This window comes from Diabrotica undecimpunctata, chromosome 4 (genome assembly GCF_040954645.1).
Source record: "Diabrotica undecimpunctata isolate CICGRU chromosome 4, icDiaUnde3, whole genome shotgun sequence".
Lineage (NCBI taxonomy): Eukaryota > Metazoa > Arthropoda > Insecta > Coleoptera > Chrysomelidae > Diabrotica > Diabrotica undecimpunctata.
The window spans coordinates 845,887-863,703 of record NC_092806.1 but is presented as its reverse complement, the minus strand read 5'-3'; the positions used below and the strand labels follow the sequence as shown (position 1 = coordinate 863,703).

The 17,817-nt window shown below is 32.7% G+C and overlaps 2 protein-coding genes across 2 annotated transcripts in view; both read right to left on the bottom strand.

The window, feature by feature from the left end:
- The window catches only part of Syt4 (Synaptotagmin 4), a 34,955-nt gene extending 29,195 nt beyond the window's left edge, over positions 1-5,760 (bottom strand). Inside the window, exon 1 of the mRNA XM_072528663.1 lies at positions 5,573-5,760. Coding sequence (XP_072384764.1) covers positions 5,573-5,612 — 40 coding nt within the window. The 5' untranslated portion in view covers positions 5,613-5,760. The remainder of the gene's footprint in view (positions 1-5,572) is intronic.
- A 10,556-nt stretch (positions 5,761-16,316) lies between these two features.
- Positions 16,317-16,670, bottom strand: LOC140438044 (uncharacterized). Its single transcript, XM_072527758.1, has one exon. It carries the CDS (start codon positions 16,668-16,670, stop codon positions 16,317-16,319), a length of 354 nt encoding a protein of 117 aa, XP_072383859.1.
- Positions 16,671-17,817: the final 1,147 nt, after the last annotated feature.

The window sequence follows — 17,817 nt, the reverse complement described above, 5'->3', positions numbered from 1 at the left end:
GCAAAAGAAAAAAAAATAAAATGACACACCTCAAAACCATTGTACCAATACTTAATTAACTATAGCTAATATTCTATAGCTAATATAGCTATAAAAGCAGAAAATTGCAGAAGTATTTCAAAGAAATATATCAAGAAACGAATAGAGAAGAAGGAAAAGAAACAATAATGAACACAGAACAAGATGAAGAACAAGAATCGACCTATGCAGAAATGAAAGAGAAAATATCCAAACCTAAAAACGGGAAAACAGCAGAAGAAGACGGAATATGTGTAGAACTTATCGGAATATGTGCTCCGAATAAAATACGGTGATGAGCACTATATAGACAGATTTATGAGCTAATACGAAATATATGGAGCAAAGAAATAATGCCCGAAGAAGGGAAGAAAGGAATTATAGTGACAATCCTAAAACAAGGAGTCCATAGAATATGCAAAAACTACCGAGCAATTAATTTTCTAAATGTAACATTATAAAGTAATGACTGGTATAATAATTAGAGACAGATTAAAAATATATATACAGAACAAAGCATAGGAGGGTACCAGTACGGTTTTAGAAAAGGAAGATCCACGATAGACGCTATGCATACGCTTAAACAAGTAATAGAGAAAACACGCGAGTATGACAGAGAAACACATATACTTTTCCTAGACTTTAAACAGGCGTTTGATAAACTAAACAGAAGAAAAGTTATCCAAGACTTACAAGAGAGTAATATACCAAATAAAAATTTTAGATTCCCCACCAGAAGAGAAAGAACAGAAATAATGAAAATAATAAATGGAGTAAGACAAGGAGATGTGCTGTTAACGGTTCTATTTATTCTATCACTAGACAAGATAATACAAAAAGCTGTCAAAAGCAGGAACTATAAACAAGAATGCAGTAAAAATAATATAATATGCGGACGACATAACCATAGTAGCAACAGATAAAAAGGCATTAAACCTTCCAAGAAATAGAAAACAAAGCCAAACTGAGATGACTGGAAATAATAAAAATAAAACAAAATACATGAACGTAAGTAAGAAAAAGATGACATAACATAACTAACAATAGATGCACACATTCAAATATTTGGGAGTACTAATCAACAGAAGAAATGAAAGTTTAGATATAAAAAAAACAATTCAAGCGGGAAATTCAGCGTTTTATAGAAATAAAAAAATGTTTAGAGATAAGAAGATAAGCCAAATCTCAAAAACAAAAATCTACAAAACGACCATAAGACCAATACTATCATATGCCGCAGAAATATTTACATTAACACCAAGAAAAGAACAGCAATTGAAAATTTTTGAGAGAAAGATTATCAAAAAAATACTGAGTACAAAGAGGGAAAACGAAAAGGATGCAAGACAATGGATGAATCACGAAATACAAGAATGGATGGGTCAAGAGAACATATTAAAAGCAATAAATGCACAATGATTTCGATGGTATGGACACATAATGAGAAAAGAGAAGAGCAATCCGTTAAGAGTTATAATAGAATGGATACCACCAGGTAAAAGAACCAGAGGCAGACCTAAAGATGGAGATAACAAGTGGAAGAAGACTTTAGGGGTATAGAAAGGAAAATCAAAGATAGAGACGAATAGAGAAAAGTAGTGAAAACAGCGAAGTCACACCAGAAACTGTAAAACCAAACCCACAATGGGATAATGCCCCACACAAAAAGGATCTTCAATTGAAAACAGCTTCAGCTTCTTCTGGAGCGTATAACTTAAATATATACTATAAGATATAGATGTTGGCCAATGTTGTTGAGTAGGACACTCTTTATAATAAAGAACATCGGAAGATATCAGTTATATTTAAAACAAAACGAAAGAGGAAGATTCATAAAAGGTAGTGTTGATAGTAGAAGGTTGAACAATAATAAAAAATCATATTAAATAATAGACATATTATAATTTGATGAATCTTTGATAACCAAGAACGAAAATACGTAATTCAAACTTCCAATAAACCTGACAGAAAAATTCCAATTCTAATCTTATATATAGCGCTAGCGCTCTGCAACGTCGACTTTAAGCTTTCTGTCTCAAAAAATTATTGTTAAAACGGAAATCCCCGTATTTTACCGTGCCTTGTATAGGGCCAGTGTCAGGTCACGTTAACCGCTGCGGAATAAGGAAAGCGGGAACTCTGGCGCCAGAAAATTTAATTTATCATAGATCGAAGAGCTTCACCTGTAACTGAATCTAACGGGACGAGTTTTATGAAGGATATAGTGCTCTTCTAAAACTGATCTTTTATAGCAGGGCTGTAATAAAATACAATTTGGAAACTATCAATATCAGCAAGGAAATATATACAGGGAGTCAATATAAGTATAGCCGGATTAACCAATACGGAATATATGGATCTCTAGACTCTAGAAGTTCCAATAAACTGATTTCTTGAAGAAATGAAATAATTCAACTCATCATCATCATCGTGGCTCTCCAATCTCTTCATATTATGTCTATTAACAACACCGTGATTGATGTGGACGTCCGTCTCTGGTCTAGTAGCTATGTCTTGTTTGCTAATAGGCACTGTTTGTATTTTTGTGGCCAATTTACATAGTGTATTTGGCCAATATACTATGTAACACAACAAACAATAAATACAAAACAATAAATAAACAAATAAACAATAAATAGTGTTTGTGGTACACAACAGAAACGAAGCTGCGTTACTCGGAATCGGAAGGGATGTGGATGTGGTTCTTCTGGCATTGTTATTAGCACATAAAAAATGAGAAGGAGGAAAATTAGGAGGTAATAGAAAAAAACTCAACAACATAAATAATTTGCCAAAAAGGCGCCACTTTGTCTTTTCTTCGAGAGACAAAGAAGAGTCTGTCAATCTCTATACATAAATATATAAATATTTAACAAAAAAACATCACACCTACCTTGTACGTTCGTTCAGCAAACCGATTATCATTTCTTTATATGGAGCAGAATGAAAAAAGTAGAAGATTGTCAGAAATCAAAAATACTATATTGTTACATACAAGCTATAATTTATGTTTTCTTAGGCGAAGCATATATTTAACTGGGCATATTAATTTAGATCTTACAAACAGAAATGCCCAATATAATTTGCTTCGTTTTCATATTTTTATATAATCCTAAATGTTAATTAATATTATTTTGTAGCTATTTTCTTGTTGCATTTTAAAGTAATTACTATTTAAATAGGAATAAGCCACAATTAAAGGTTAAAGTAGGTCTATTGGCGTTTCAATTTCCATTTTGGAAATCGTTTTCAAAATACAATGTTTGTATGTGACATGTGGCAGTTAGGTTACACCCTAATTATTATAGACAGGTTTAAGTGTGAGATCTTACAATCTAGTTAAAATATTCTATATGTCATATTTTGTCAGTTGATTTCCTATAGTAGTGTCAGTTGGACCTTTGGTCAATGCTTAGTTACATAGAATTTTGAAATATGCAGATCATATCTACATGATTGTGACTGCCAATCCAAGCTGTCATATGTCACATGTCACCTTAACATTTCCGTTAATACCGGGAGCCATTCTCTCTCCTGTTGACGACCAGAATGTAGCTTGGACTTTTTTAAATAATTTTAAACTGTTTGTCCTTGTTTAGTATAGTGTTATGTTCAACTTTATGTTTACCTTTATGTTTATGACATTCTGCAATTAATGGATAGCCCAAAATTCACGAAGTAAATCTAAAACGTTAATCACAAAAAACTTTTATCGTCCATTAACTTCGAGTTTTTATCGAGGTTAATCAATTTCTTCATTTAAAAAAAACGTTTATTGGCTTATTTAAGATGCCGCTGAAGATGCTCTAGGGAGCGAAAGTTCTTGGGCAAGATTTAATTAATAAAACTGTGCTCGATATCTGCCTTTATTTTATCAAAGTTTATTTATTCGAGCATTCAACCTTATATCAATTCATTAACTAATAATTCTTGTACCGACATCATTTAATTTACTTTGTACCGTTTGACCTGAAGATGCTTTGCAAAGTGCAGACAGGGAAACCGGTCGTTTTGGTAGTAAAATTAAATTGATTGTGAGTAAGTCTTATTTTATTTCTTTTACCTATTTGAAATGGACTCGCACAAGTAACACATTCATGATTTAAAAGCCACAGATTTTTGTGGTTCGCCAGAGCCTTAACAGGAGATTTGAAATGGTGAATCAGTACTACTCTATTCGTGGTCATTCGTTCATGGCTTATGAACGTAACTTTGCTATAGCAAAGAGTACAATAATAAAAGCTGATAGGATCTACACAATGAAAGAGTATGTAAAACTCATTATAACTGCTAGTACTAAAATAAATTTCACTGTCCATCTGATCAAGGAAGACAACAGTATTATCAAAGATTATAAGTCCTGGTGGAGTAGATATTACAAAAGAAATGTTTTATCACAAGGATCACTAGGTAGGCATATTCCCAAAGAACAAAACGTTTCTTTTTCTATCAGCAAGTTCATGCACTTTTCTTGTTACTCGTGGGCAAAAGGTCAAATTGTTGCTCACGAATTTATTGATGTAGAGTCACCGCCTATCAACTTGGTCTATCCTCAAGTCAGAGTTCCAATTAAGAAAAAGAAATTAGAACATCTATTGAAATTTGCACTGTACTTGGACATTCCTGAATCCAAGATATTTTATGATTCCGTATTTACATGGCCAATCCAAAGAACTTTAATTTATTCCTTTTTATTTTGTTATTTTGTATTGTGTAAAAACCAGGTATATCCAATAAAAAAATATTTATTTCGTGTCCTCTTATAATTGCCTTTACTAAATGTTGTATCAATATTTATCATTACAGGATAGCTCTATACAGTGCACAATTAAAAATTGTGATAAATACCGGATAGTTTTCAATAAAGGAAGTGTTTTCTTATTTACCGCTAACTTGATTTTTGTGACATGTCCGCTTTCTCTTCTCACTGATTCAAATGTTTTGGAAATAAATTCAAAGTTTCAATAATAACCTATTTCAATTAACAAAACCGAGACAGACATTATCAGACAATTGTCCAAAACAGCTCAAACTTCCAAATGCTTCAAAAACCCTCACGAATCTGTTGCTAAGAAAACAACCAATATTCTTGAGAAAGGTCACCGATAACTGTCATTTAGTTGTCCAGCGAAAGATAGATCGAGACATAAAATTTTAATTGAAGTTTCTTTTTAGCCAATTTAAAAAAAAATTGAATTTGTTCGAAATGTCTTCTTTAATATAATCAATACTTATATGATACTTGATGTTAGTATTGGAAAAAGTTATAGTAATTGTAGTTTTATAATACACAAGTATAAAATTAAGTATTTGTAACAACTGCGTCATATTTTTCCATTAAACAATTATCTGAGATCAAAATTATGTACATTTGTATATGTATCTTCCAACTTAATACATTTAATTTCGTAATTCATAGTGAAACGCATACGGTGTATTAAAAACAGCATTATTAAAAGAGTATGTAAATACGCCGTTGGTGAATATTGTTATTGATACTTCTATTAAAAGAATATTGACTACTTTTCAAGGAAAATATGGTAAATGTACTCACCACCCTGCACGGGTTTGATTTGTGGGCCCTCTTCGGCCATGGTAGAATTTTTACCACTGCCCGCCCGAATTATGTTATAACAACACACGAGAACGAACCGAATATCGCGGTTTTTGACGATTTTCCGCCGAGGGAAATCTCTAGCTAAAATTTCCTCTTAGTCATAGACGTAAGGGATGATCAATACGGCAGGGAACGCTTGCGCTGTGGTAAATGTCAGACAGAACAGGGTTGTGTACGGTCAGAAGGTGGCGGGGTTGTCTGATCACGACAGAAATTGGAAAATTGGATAACTTCCAATCATTGCTAATCATATAAACGTCGTTTTGAATTTTATTGAAAAAGTTTTGGTTTGCGGTCCACTATTTTGATTATTTATTTGCCATCATTTACTGTTTATAACAACAATTTAATACAACTTATAATGTAGCCTTATATTCTTGGCATCTGCGTTTTATTATAGAAGATAAGATGTACTGAGAAATACTACAAACCGTCTTTGACAAATCGATCCCAACGTGATATAATATCTCATATAGATGAGATATTATATCACGATCTTTTTTGTTTGTCTCTAGCTTTCCTGATTGTCACAGCAAAAGCTACCTTAGCAATCTTTACTGCAATCAAACATCGTCTATCCGTAGAGGCAGGAGAATCCGATGATATCAAAATTAAACGTAGGGTCTGACAGTGATGTATACTATGTCCTTGCTGTTTCGCATATATTCTGAGGAAATCTTTCAAGAAGCAGTAGATGATGTTTAAGCCGGAATTCGAATTAACGAAGAGTGTATCAATAACATCAGATACGCGGATGACACGGTGGTATTCGCTGGTTAGAGACATGAATTTTCCCTAAACATTAAGAACACAAAATGTTTGATGATCTCTAAGAAGAAACAGCAAATTGCAAGAATCAGTATGAATGGTCAACCAATAGAAAGAGTAAAAATATACACCTACCTTGGTAAGAACGTCAATGAAAATTGGGACCATTCCCTAGAAATAAAATGTAGGATAAAGCAAGCAAGATCTACATTTCAAAAAATGGCTAAGCTATTCAAATGTCATGATTTATCAGTACCCATAAAAATCAGGTTACTAAGATGTTTTATCTTTCCTATACTGTTGTACGGAGTTAAGTCGTAGACTCTCACAGACGCTACCTTCAATAAAATTGAGAATTTTAAAATGTGGCTGTCGAATCCTAAAGATATCCTATACCGACCACGTTACTAACCAAGACATTTTATTAAGAATGTAGAAAAGAAAAAAATGCTAACCACGGTAAAAGCAGTCAAAATCGAATACCTCGGTAACATCATAAGGAACAGCAAAAGATGTGGGTTGCTGCAATTAATTCTACAAGGAAAAGTAGAAGGTAAACGGGGACCAGAAGGGCGAAGGATTTCATGGCTGAAAAATCTACGTACGTGATTTGACACAACAAACACAAATCTTTTCAGAGCAGCAGTTTACAAAAAACTGATTTCCATGATGGTCGCCAACATCCGAAACGGATAGACACTAAAAGAATAAGAAAAAGGCTGGAAAAACCTGTAAGAGATATCGAGTAATTTTTAAAGTTAGGTAAAACTGGTCTGCTATCATAAGAGATAGATTTGATGATTATGATATCTATCATAACGAATTTTTCCTCCCAAATAAAGTCATTGTGCTGACTTCATATTATTGTCTAAGGTCCTTTAGCCAGGTAGTACGTATACCAGCTGGAGTTCTCCTGTCTTCAGTCATTCCTTCTATTATTAATTTTAGGAGTTGGTATTTGTTATTTTTAAAATGTAGTCAAACCATTCAAGATTTCTCTTTTGTAATAAATAAAACTTTGTGTTTATTATCCAATCTTAGAAATACTCTTTCGTTAAGCACTTTATCCATTCATAATATTCTGGGCTTAGCACCACATTTCAAAGGCTACCAGCATTTGACACATAACGCTAGTAAGAGTCCAAGCTCGCACACCATAATACAAAATTTTCAATACACAACATCACAGCTCGTGAGTTCGTCGCCTCGTGATAAGATTGCGACTACACGAAACTGGTTTTATTTTGATAAGTGATGTCCTGGCCTGTTAGCTTCTTGCACAAACCTCTTACATATTATCCCAGTTTTCATTAAACTGGCAACCTAAGTATTTGTAAGATTGATTTCATTCTAATTATTTGCTGTAGGTAGGTAGGTACCGGTAGGTAACATACTGATGTTTTTTTGTTTTTAAAACCACCAACTACCTTGTATTTTATGCATTCAGGTTAAGCTCGAAATGAGAATTTTAGATGCAACTTGATCGAGCAACTCTTCTGAATCCTCCCCAGAGTGTCTACAATAACAAAGGTATCACCGTCATACCTGTCAAGTTGTTTATTTTTTATCATTTATATCCAGTCCTTCTTCGCAGTTATAGAGTACATTCATTATCATTTTGTTGCTGTAAATGTTAAATAACAGCTAAAATGGTATGCAACCTTGACGAACACCTCTCCTAATTGTGACCTCTTCATATTAATGTGATTCTATAAATTAAATTGTCTGGAAAAAATCCTGGTTACTATTTTTATCCATTTTAGTAAACATTGTTTACTTTGACTTTCGGCAACACTGTAAAAGTCCTGTTCTCACGTTTCGTGTCAATTAGTGCATAAAGTATGTATGAATTAAATTGCTGTAATTTTCCTCTCGGATTCTACTATACAATTTTTGAACATATCCATAGTGTTTTGACATAATGTCTCGTTAAGACGTAATAAAAAGCCACGGGCAACATCAACAAATTAAAGGTCACATAACAACTGTTTTGTGCATAAACATTTGGAAAGCAAACGTTTCCAAGAAATTCTTACAATAAACCTATGGGAATTCGGAAAAATCGAGCAACAATGTTTCAAATGAACTACTGAAAAGGTGTGACGCCCTCTGGCGGGATGTTTTCGAAATGTTGAATGACGTCATTCCGTTAAAGTTTGTGGGCGAATAAAGATAATAATGGGGAGGATTTGTGCAGATTATGCAAAATTTTTGATGCAGCTTAATATGTTCATACATTTTCTATTTTAAGTATGGTTAAATAGGTTTATTTATTGATACACAAATAAATTCAAGTGATAAATCACGTAATGTTAAGATTCGCAATGTTTCTTAAATTATGAAGAGTTATTTCTTCTTCTTCTTTGCGTGAATGCCCGTGCCATTCAGCGTTGTACCTATCGTTTATTTTAATGTTTGTTATTTTTATTTCTTCGAGTTTTTTGGTCTGCTTTTATTGGTCTCGTATTCTTTGATCGTATTTTTGTCCAATTAAGTTTATTCTTTTTATCCTTTTTTTAGCAACAAAAGTAATGGCTGGTACACGTGCACCAAATGTCGACATTAATATTTGTATCTATAACAAACATATAGAACTAGTACAAAGATTCCAGTATCTTGGTTGCTGGATAACAAACGATCTTGACCACGAGGTCGAAATACGTGCTCGTATAGAATATGCTAGAATGTATTCCATATGGGTATACGAAGTGGAAACATGGACTCTCGGAATTACAAGTATGAGGCGTATAGAAGCCTTTGAGATGTGGGTTTTTCGAAGGATGCTGAAGATCTCTTGGACAGAGCACGTGACCACCAACGAGGTGCTAAGAAGAATGGATACTGAGAGAGAACTCCTAAATATTGTAAAAAACAGAAGTTAAGTAAAAAACGAGTTATCTAGGACATATTTACAGAGGAGAAAAATACGACTTATAATGGAAGGGAAAGTGGAAGGAAGAAAAAGTCCAGGAAGAAGAAAATGCTACTGGTTGAAGAATGTAAGAGACTGGACAGGCATGGACACACATTTGATTCTAAGAACAGCTCAAGATAGAGAGCAACTTGCTGTAGTTATAGCCAACCTTCAGTAATGGAGAAGCTTAAGAAGATCCTTTTTTTCTTGATCACTCAATAGCTTGCAAAATCTAAGGATATAATTTCACCAGCTATTCTGTTCCATCTTCTTTAGCCACTTTATCATTTTGAGATCAATTCCACTAGCACCATGTTTTAATTTTCAGGTAAAATGGCATTATATCTATTTGTATTGTGTGTTATGTGTTTTTTTAATCTTTTTCTTCTAATACATTTTTAATTTAATTCCGCCTTTATTGTTTTTCGTATCTTTTGGTACCTTTTTCCTCTGGCTTTTTTCTAATTTTTCCTTAAATTTTCATCTCCTCTTTAATTATTTGTTGATATGGTCTTTCTTCCTTCTTCGGTGGATTTTCTTTTCTTCTTTATGTAGTTCTTTATATGTCTTCTTTGCGTGTCGGGTTCTGTGCCTCTATTCTAATTAGGGGGAAGCCTTTAAAAAAACTTGTTTCTAATAAAAAAAGTTTTCCGTGCAAAAAAGACTAATATTTTCATATACAGTTATTGCAAAAATTATGACATACCAACCAACAGTTATATTTTTAGAGAAATAAATGGAAAGACCCGAACAGGCCTGAATTAGTTGATGTTGGTCAGCTAGGGATATTATTCAACACTTTTACATTTAGTGTAGAATGACATGAAACAAGTTGCAATCAATCCAGTATAAATTTGAAGATTAATGCTCCCATAAATCAAATATTATTTATGAGCGGTTTAACTTCAATAGCCTTGACCAAACAGAGGGACAAAATGTTGATAGTTTTGTGACTGAGTTAAAGAAAGGAGTGATAATGACTGAGTATAAAGATCAGGACGACATGGTTAGAAACAGAATTGTTATTGGAATAAAAGATAAACAAACACAAGCAAGTCTTCCAAGAAAATCCAAACCGACATTTTAAAATGCCATTAAAACACAAACATTATGGAGCAGAGAAAGGTAATAAGCAAGAAGGTAGTACATGGAGTAAAATCTAAAGAAGTGGCAGTAAAAATGATGGTAGTGAGCTATATATCAGTTGTGTCAAAACTGTTGGTTTATTGAAATCTGAAAGCTCCCGGATTATCTGGAAACAGAAAAGTCAGGTAAAAAACTGTGTAGTAGAATTTATGTTAAATACTGGAGAAGGAGTAAATGTTCTGAATTCTCAGTATATACAAAATCTTGGTATAAAAAAATTAAATATATCCAATGTGACAACAATGTCTTATGAAAGTGGTGATTTTAAAATAAATCCCGTGGAAGGAATTATAATGCATTGCAAGGTAGAAAATACATCTTCAGATATTAAATTTATTGTTGTTAATGTTCAGAACCAAATACCTTAGGTTTGGGTGGTTCTATTAGTCTCAATCTCGTTAATCGAGTTGGAATTATAGATGATGTAGAAGCATTTCCCACAGTTTTTGAATGACTTGGTCAGTTTTCTAGTGATTATCACATTTCATTGAAAGACAATGCAGTTCCTTATGTTCAAACCAGTTTTTAGGATTCCTCAAGCTTTACATAAAAAATTAAAACAACTAGAAAATTAATGTATTATTAGAGAAATAGAAAAACCTACAGAGTGGTTAAACCCACTTGTAGTTGAAAAGAAAAACAAGGATTTAAAATTGTGACTAGACCCGAAATATGAACAAAGCTATTAAAAGAGAATACTTTTTGATACCTACAGCAGATACAATTGCTTCGAAATTGTGTTACAAATAGTATTTTTCAGTTTTGGATATGAAAGATGGGTACTTTCAAATTAAAATTGATGATCAAAGTACAGATTATTGTACATTTGACACTCCCTTTGGTAGATATCAATTTGCCGTTTACCGTGAGGAATATTCTCAACCCTAGAAGTCTTCAAAAAAAGTACCTTATTAAGTTGAAGCGGGTTTTTTTTTTAATAAAAAAAAAGTTGCAATGATTTTTTGAAAAACATCTTTTTACAATATTAGTTTTCTCATGGTACAGATAAAAAGAAGAAAACATTTACAATAATCTAAAATAGAGAGCAGATGAATAAATATATTACTGACTGACACAAACGATATATTGGTTGCCGACTTCTGGAAAAGCCGAGACTAAAACATTTCTGTTTTAAAAATTATTTATTCAATAGTTTAATTTCCTTTGTTCATTTTTGTATTTATATTTTATTATTTATATTTTATTTCATTTTAGCAGCAAAATATAAAAAACAAAAATTAATTTGTTATTATTTTGAATGTATGCACATCTACCATTTCTGGCGCCATCTGTTAATTTGTGCAATTACTTTTCGAATGCATAGCTAATACTACAAAATTACTTAAATCGACATCAAAATAATAGTAAAAACATACTACAAAAAACTAGAAACATACAAGTAATCGTTGTAAAAACAATTGAGCATCAATAAGATTCGGAAATCACTTCGGGCACCGAGTGACCGAGCTAGCCGCCATTTGTGCCCTCTTTGCTGCGATAAAGTAGGTTTTATTACAGATCTCGTTTCGCGCATTGTGCCGGGCAATTTGGTAGTTTATTTTAAATTTGAAAAATAACCGGTTTCTTTTGGCACTGTAGTGTAAACTGAAAAGACAATAATATTGCGATTGTTTCTTAATTGTGCAAAATACGGGAATTAATAAGTAAAATTAGTTGTTGTAGGGATCGAAAAGAACAATACCTACATGTAGTGAAATGGCGTTAATAATGGAAGCTTTCCATATTCATATCTACACTTTGATTTTCTAAAAGGTAAGTGATTGAAATATTTGATTCCATGTACATAATTCTACATTTTAACATTAACTTTTGTCATATTAATAAATTTCTGCATATTAATACTATTTATTGTTAAAAACGTTGGTGAATATCTACATGAATTAGCTTTACAAAATAATCATTTTTCGTTCTTAGTGAATTTTTATTGAAATATATTTTATTAAATTTCATTGCGTACATAATTAATAAATCTGTAATATATAAATATTACAGTTTTTATAACATATTAGGTAGCAGTCTAGCAAGCGTCCGATTCTAGGAACTGCGTTTGCATCGATTATAAATGCATCCTAAAAACATACTCTCTCAATTTGTTGTATGCTTTATATATTATAATATTGGACAATAAAATAATTTTAATGTAAGTACAAGTTTCAGAGTGATTTTAAATTTATTATCTAATTGATTTTAATATTTAACATTAACTATATAATAATTTTATGTACCGGATGTTTATTTTATTGATACTTTTCTTGTGTAATAACTTCGTATGCGTTTTTCTTGTACCTATAACTAATCTAATTTTTCTTATTAGTAGGTATTATTATATTTCATTATAGTTGTTTTATATTTGCTGCCTATTTCGGAGCTAAAATTAACTTAATATTTTTAAGGAACGTCTTATAGACTCCTTTTTTCTTTCAGTTTGCAATTTAGTGTTTGTTTAGTGAGTCGATTTCCATCAATTCTGTTTATATGTTGTTTCTGGTTGTGTATTCTGGAATGGAGAACTGCATTTTTCTATTTGAGCAAATTTTGTACTGCTTTTCACTCTTCTAAAAACTATCACTGCTCGATCTTAGATTCTAGTGTATAGGAGCTTTTAAAACTCTTACCCATCACATATAATTTTTAAATGGCTTTTTATAGCTCATTTTAGTCTGTCCTTTGCAGCTCTAAATAGTTCTATTGTTTATTTTTTTTTTTCACTCTACTCTTTTTCCATTCACTTTTTCTTGTATAACCAATCGCATCAACTCATATTTTTCATTTCATATTTGATCTTTTTATTATAACAGCTTTTCAGATCTGGCAATGTATGACTTTTATTTTTCCTATAAACTCAGATCAGTTTTTACTCCCACAAACAATTTTTTTCGCTCCCACCTAACGCCTGCCTCCCCAACAAATGCTTTTTGCATGACAACTTACAGACATTCCATAACCATGTGCTCATTTTTAGGCTTTTATTTTTTGACATGACATCTACTCTTAAATTCCGATTTAAGTTAATATTTATAGCGTATTTTATAGAGGTAAACAAGCCGGGATAACATTTATCATAGCTTCTGTACACATTGAGCTTCTGTTAATCCCAGCTTGCATTATATTGTTCAGTAGCGTAATGTGGGTTGCCTGTCACTAGCAATAGATAAATCGGCTTCAACATCATCCTTCCATCTTTTTCTGGTCTTCTGGCCTGCTGATCTTCTACCGTCGGGACTTCTATAGTCCTTTAGTTTCCTTTTTTAGTTCTTACTTTTTTTATTATTTCATCCCTAATCAGGCCGAACAATAGAAGACTCAGGGAATCTCCTTGTCTTATTCCATTGTTAGCTTCAATAGGGTCGGTTAGTTCTTCTACTTTTATTGTGTTGTTTTAGTAAATATTTTTTATCCTTTTTATTATTTCTAGAGGTATATCTCTTGGCTACAATAAATGGATAACATCCTTTTGAGATGTATTAGGACGCTTGATCTTCATTCTTGAGGAATTCTGTTTTGTTCTATTATTTTTTGGATTAGTTTTGGATCTGGTTCCTGTTGGTTTTAAATCATCTGCTATTCTGGTTAGTTTTACACCATTCAGTTCTATAACATGCTAGTTTAACTCTCACCTTTTAAATTGGTATTTTCTGCGTTTCTACCTATTAATGTCATGATTGTCATTTCTATGGTTCTAGTATTCTATTCGAAATGATAGAATGCAAAATAAGGTTCAAATTTTGCATTGGGTATCACGGATGGACCATATCTTTCAAAATTCATAAGGTATATGCCCAGTGAGCACCTAAGGAGAAGAGTTTGCTACAAAAAAGATTTACTTTTTATCACTGTTAAAGTTTTCTTTTATTTCCATCATGCCTGTTTTTTCTCCTCTATCTTTTTTTATATCCATTTAGCAATGCTACGATTTTTTTCTATATTTCCTATATTTTCTTGCTTTACTAACTCATTTTCCTTCTCAATTTTTAATATGAACACTTTATATTCGGTATGTTTTTTGTATTTTTTCTTTTACTTCTTGTAGAAAATTTATACCTTTCTTTTGAATAGATCATCTTTTCTTTGAATTTTTTTAGTTGTTAATATTTTTTTTATTTTCCCCTCTATTTCAGGAAACATATTTCCTAATGTCTTAATTTTAAGCAATAGTTCGGTGCTATATTATCGATGCGATCCTTACCATGATCCTTACCAGGGATACCTTACCAATAGATCAACTTTTCTTTGAATTTTTAGTTTATTTTTTGTATTTTCTCCTTTATTTCGGGAAACATTTCCTAACGTTTTAATTTTAAGCAATAGTTCGGTTCTTGTCGATGGGATCCTTACCATGCAGTGGTTTTTTTTTATCCAAAAGTGAGATGTAAAGTAGATGTCTCACATTGGTTTTGAAAATAAGATCTTAAATAAGCAACTTGTTTTACCATTTACTTGCCTGATCTCCCTACTCGAAATGATCTGGGTTTTTATTAAGTAATGATCACTCTTCTTCTTTTAAAATGATGGTTCCCTTTGTTTTTTTTTAATTTTTTTACATATTTTCAACTCAGAATAAGTTTTGCCAACTAATGCAAAATACCTGTATGAACTAACAAATATTCTCTTTGTTGCAGCATCCAGTACCGTTACGTCCGTACCGTCCACACCGTAATGCCGGGTCGTTACTATCGGTAAAGGTAAGAGTATATTTGTGGTGGAGATGTGAGATAATATAAAATGAAATACAAAATTACTGATATAATAATATAAGATCAAATATTGAAATATTTATTAGATATAGGGACTCCACAGTGAACAAGTCAGAGTGTGATTTTGATAACTGTTAAATGGGATCATAGACAGCTTCTGGGTCAATAAGGGCGACTAATCTGTGAGTCTTTACAGACTCTTGGGTAAGTTGTTCGAGGCTGATCCAGGTAATTCCAAAAAGTTGTCTAAAAGAGGAATTTTGATATGAAGAAGGAAGAGGAAATGAAGAAGTCGGATAAAAAACGATGAACGAACAGGAGGCGAAAAATGTAATCGCTCAAATGCAAGACAATTAGGTATATAATAGCAGCAGCGCAAGTATGTATTAGGAATCATCAAAATTCTTTCTTTAGACAACTTAATGGATAACTAAAAGGAACTGTTTTGTGATGGAGTGTATATATGTCAGAATGAGTTGGTCGCCGCCGGGATCAGAAGATGTCCGGATTGATTCACGCGAACGGGGATTGAAAGGATGCACTGAAGCACCAGTTTACAGGGAATGGATGCTAATACAGACCGGCAGAATAGTCTACTGGTGAGGATATAGTTCTACATAGATTTTCCTAAAGGTAAGTCTTATTAGCCTTTTTTATTGCTGTTAAAATAAATGTTTTCGTTATCTCAATTAACTACTGCATGTAGTTTCCGATATCTTCAATATTTATAGCACTAGTTTTAAGTGTGTGATAATTAACAAAAAATAATTAAGTTATTCTTCTTCAGATACATTTCTTGCTTTTGAAATTCCTTGCATCCATGTTGTTGGTGTTCGTCCTCGTTTTCTTTTCTCTGGTGGTATCCATTCTATTTTTTTTTGTAGTCTACCCCCATACGTCTAACATGTCCGTACCATATTAATTGTTGTTTTTCGATGTCTTCTATAATTGATCTTTGTACATTTATTTGATTCCGTATGTCCTCATTTCTCAAATGTTCTAATCTGGACTTTCCCGCTGCTCTCCTCCAAAAATCCATTTCAACTGCCAATAGGTTACCTTTAAGTTTTTGTGATAACTATCATACTTCTGAGCCATAGACGATTAATGGTTTCAATATGGTATTATATATTCTTTTTTAATAATGCCATAATACTGAATTCAATGCCCCTATAACTCGTTTCCCTTTGGTTATTCTGTCTTTTATGGCTTCATCAGTTCTTCCTGTCTTTGTTAGTTTTACCCCCAAATATAAACATTTATCGCATTTCTTAATTTTCCCGTCTTCTAAGTCGAGGTCATCTGCAGTATTTTCTCCTCCTATGCAAAGATATTGCGTTTTTTGTAAATTTACTTCGAGGCCCAATTTTTTGTTCTCTTCCATTAGTTTTCTAGCCATATACTCCAGGTCTTCCTTGTCTTGGGCAATAACTACCTGGTCATCTGCATAGTGCAACGTGTATAACGTTTCATCCCCAATAGACAGCCCCATCCCTTTACACTCTTTATTTTCCAGTGCCTGAGTGCTTCGTCGATATATAATATATTGAATAGTATGGAAGATAAACAACAACCTTGCTTCAGTTCTTTTGTTATCTGAAAACCATTAGAAACCTTATTTCCTATTTTAACTTTTGATATTGTTATATAGATCTTTAATAGCGACGATTAGTGGAACGCTGATACTGGTTTTCTCCAATACTTCCCACAATTTCGCAACAGGCACGGTGTCATATGCTTTTGTTAAATCTACTAAAAGTAAATGCACTTCTCGAGATCTCAGTTTTATTTTCTCGAGTATTTGGGATAAGCAGAAAATACTATCTATTGTGGATCATGCTGCTCTGAATCCGTTTTGTTCTTCTGATTCAAAAGGACGGTATTCTTCCCATATGCGTTCTTTTATTTCTCCCATATAATCTGTTAGCGTGCTCGTAACAGTTATACCCCGATAGTTATTGCAATCTTCCTTATTTCTTTTTTTATGGACAGATGTAATCCATCCTTCTTTCCTACTTTGTGGCACTGGTTCTCCGTGCAAGTGCCTATTGAAAACTTCTGTTAGTATCTCGAATAGTTTGTTGGTTCCATTTTTATTAACTCTGCATATAGCCCCTCTGGACCCGGAGCACGTCTATTTTTCAACAATGATACAGCTTTTTCAGTTTCTTCGATGTTAATTGTTGGTGGCTCTCCTTGAATCAGAACTTCATGTTGTTCTATGTTTTTGTATTCCGGTCTTTCTTCTACTAACAGTGTTTTATAGTGTTTTTCCCATTTTTCGGGCTCTATGTGGTGTATGGCTATTTGTTCTGTTTTGTTGGATCTGATGTTTTTTTCAGATTTTAAACTCACAATCTTTATTCACAGGCTTCTTCAAAAAATTAGGAAGAAGTGCTGCATCCCAGTCATATATTATAGAGGAGTCATGTTTGAGCCAAAAAGAAGAAGGAGCTTGTCTACACTGTAGGATTTTTTGTAGGTAGACTTTGGGTTCCTCAACATCTTGAACTCTTTAAGGCCTGTCTTATAACCCCAAAATTTCTATTGCACTGACCAAAGTCCACGAACAGGATAAATGTGTGTCACCTCGACTCTGTATAGCTTTGATATCCACGAACAAAACCGTAACAAAGTCT

What these genes read in the sequence shown, in the direction of transcription:
- LOC140438044 (XM_072527758.1), bottom strand. Translation starts at nt 16,670, where the DNA reads ATGGGGCTGTCTATTGGGGATGAAACGTTATACACGTTGCACTATGCA.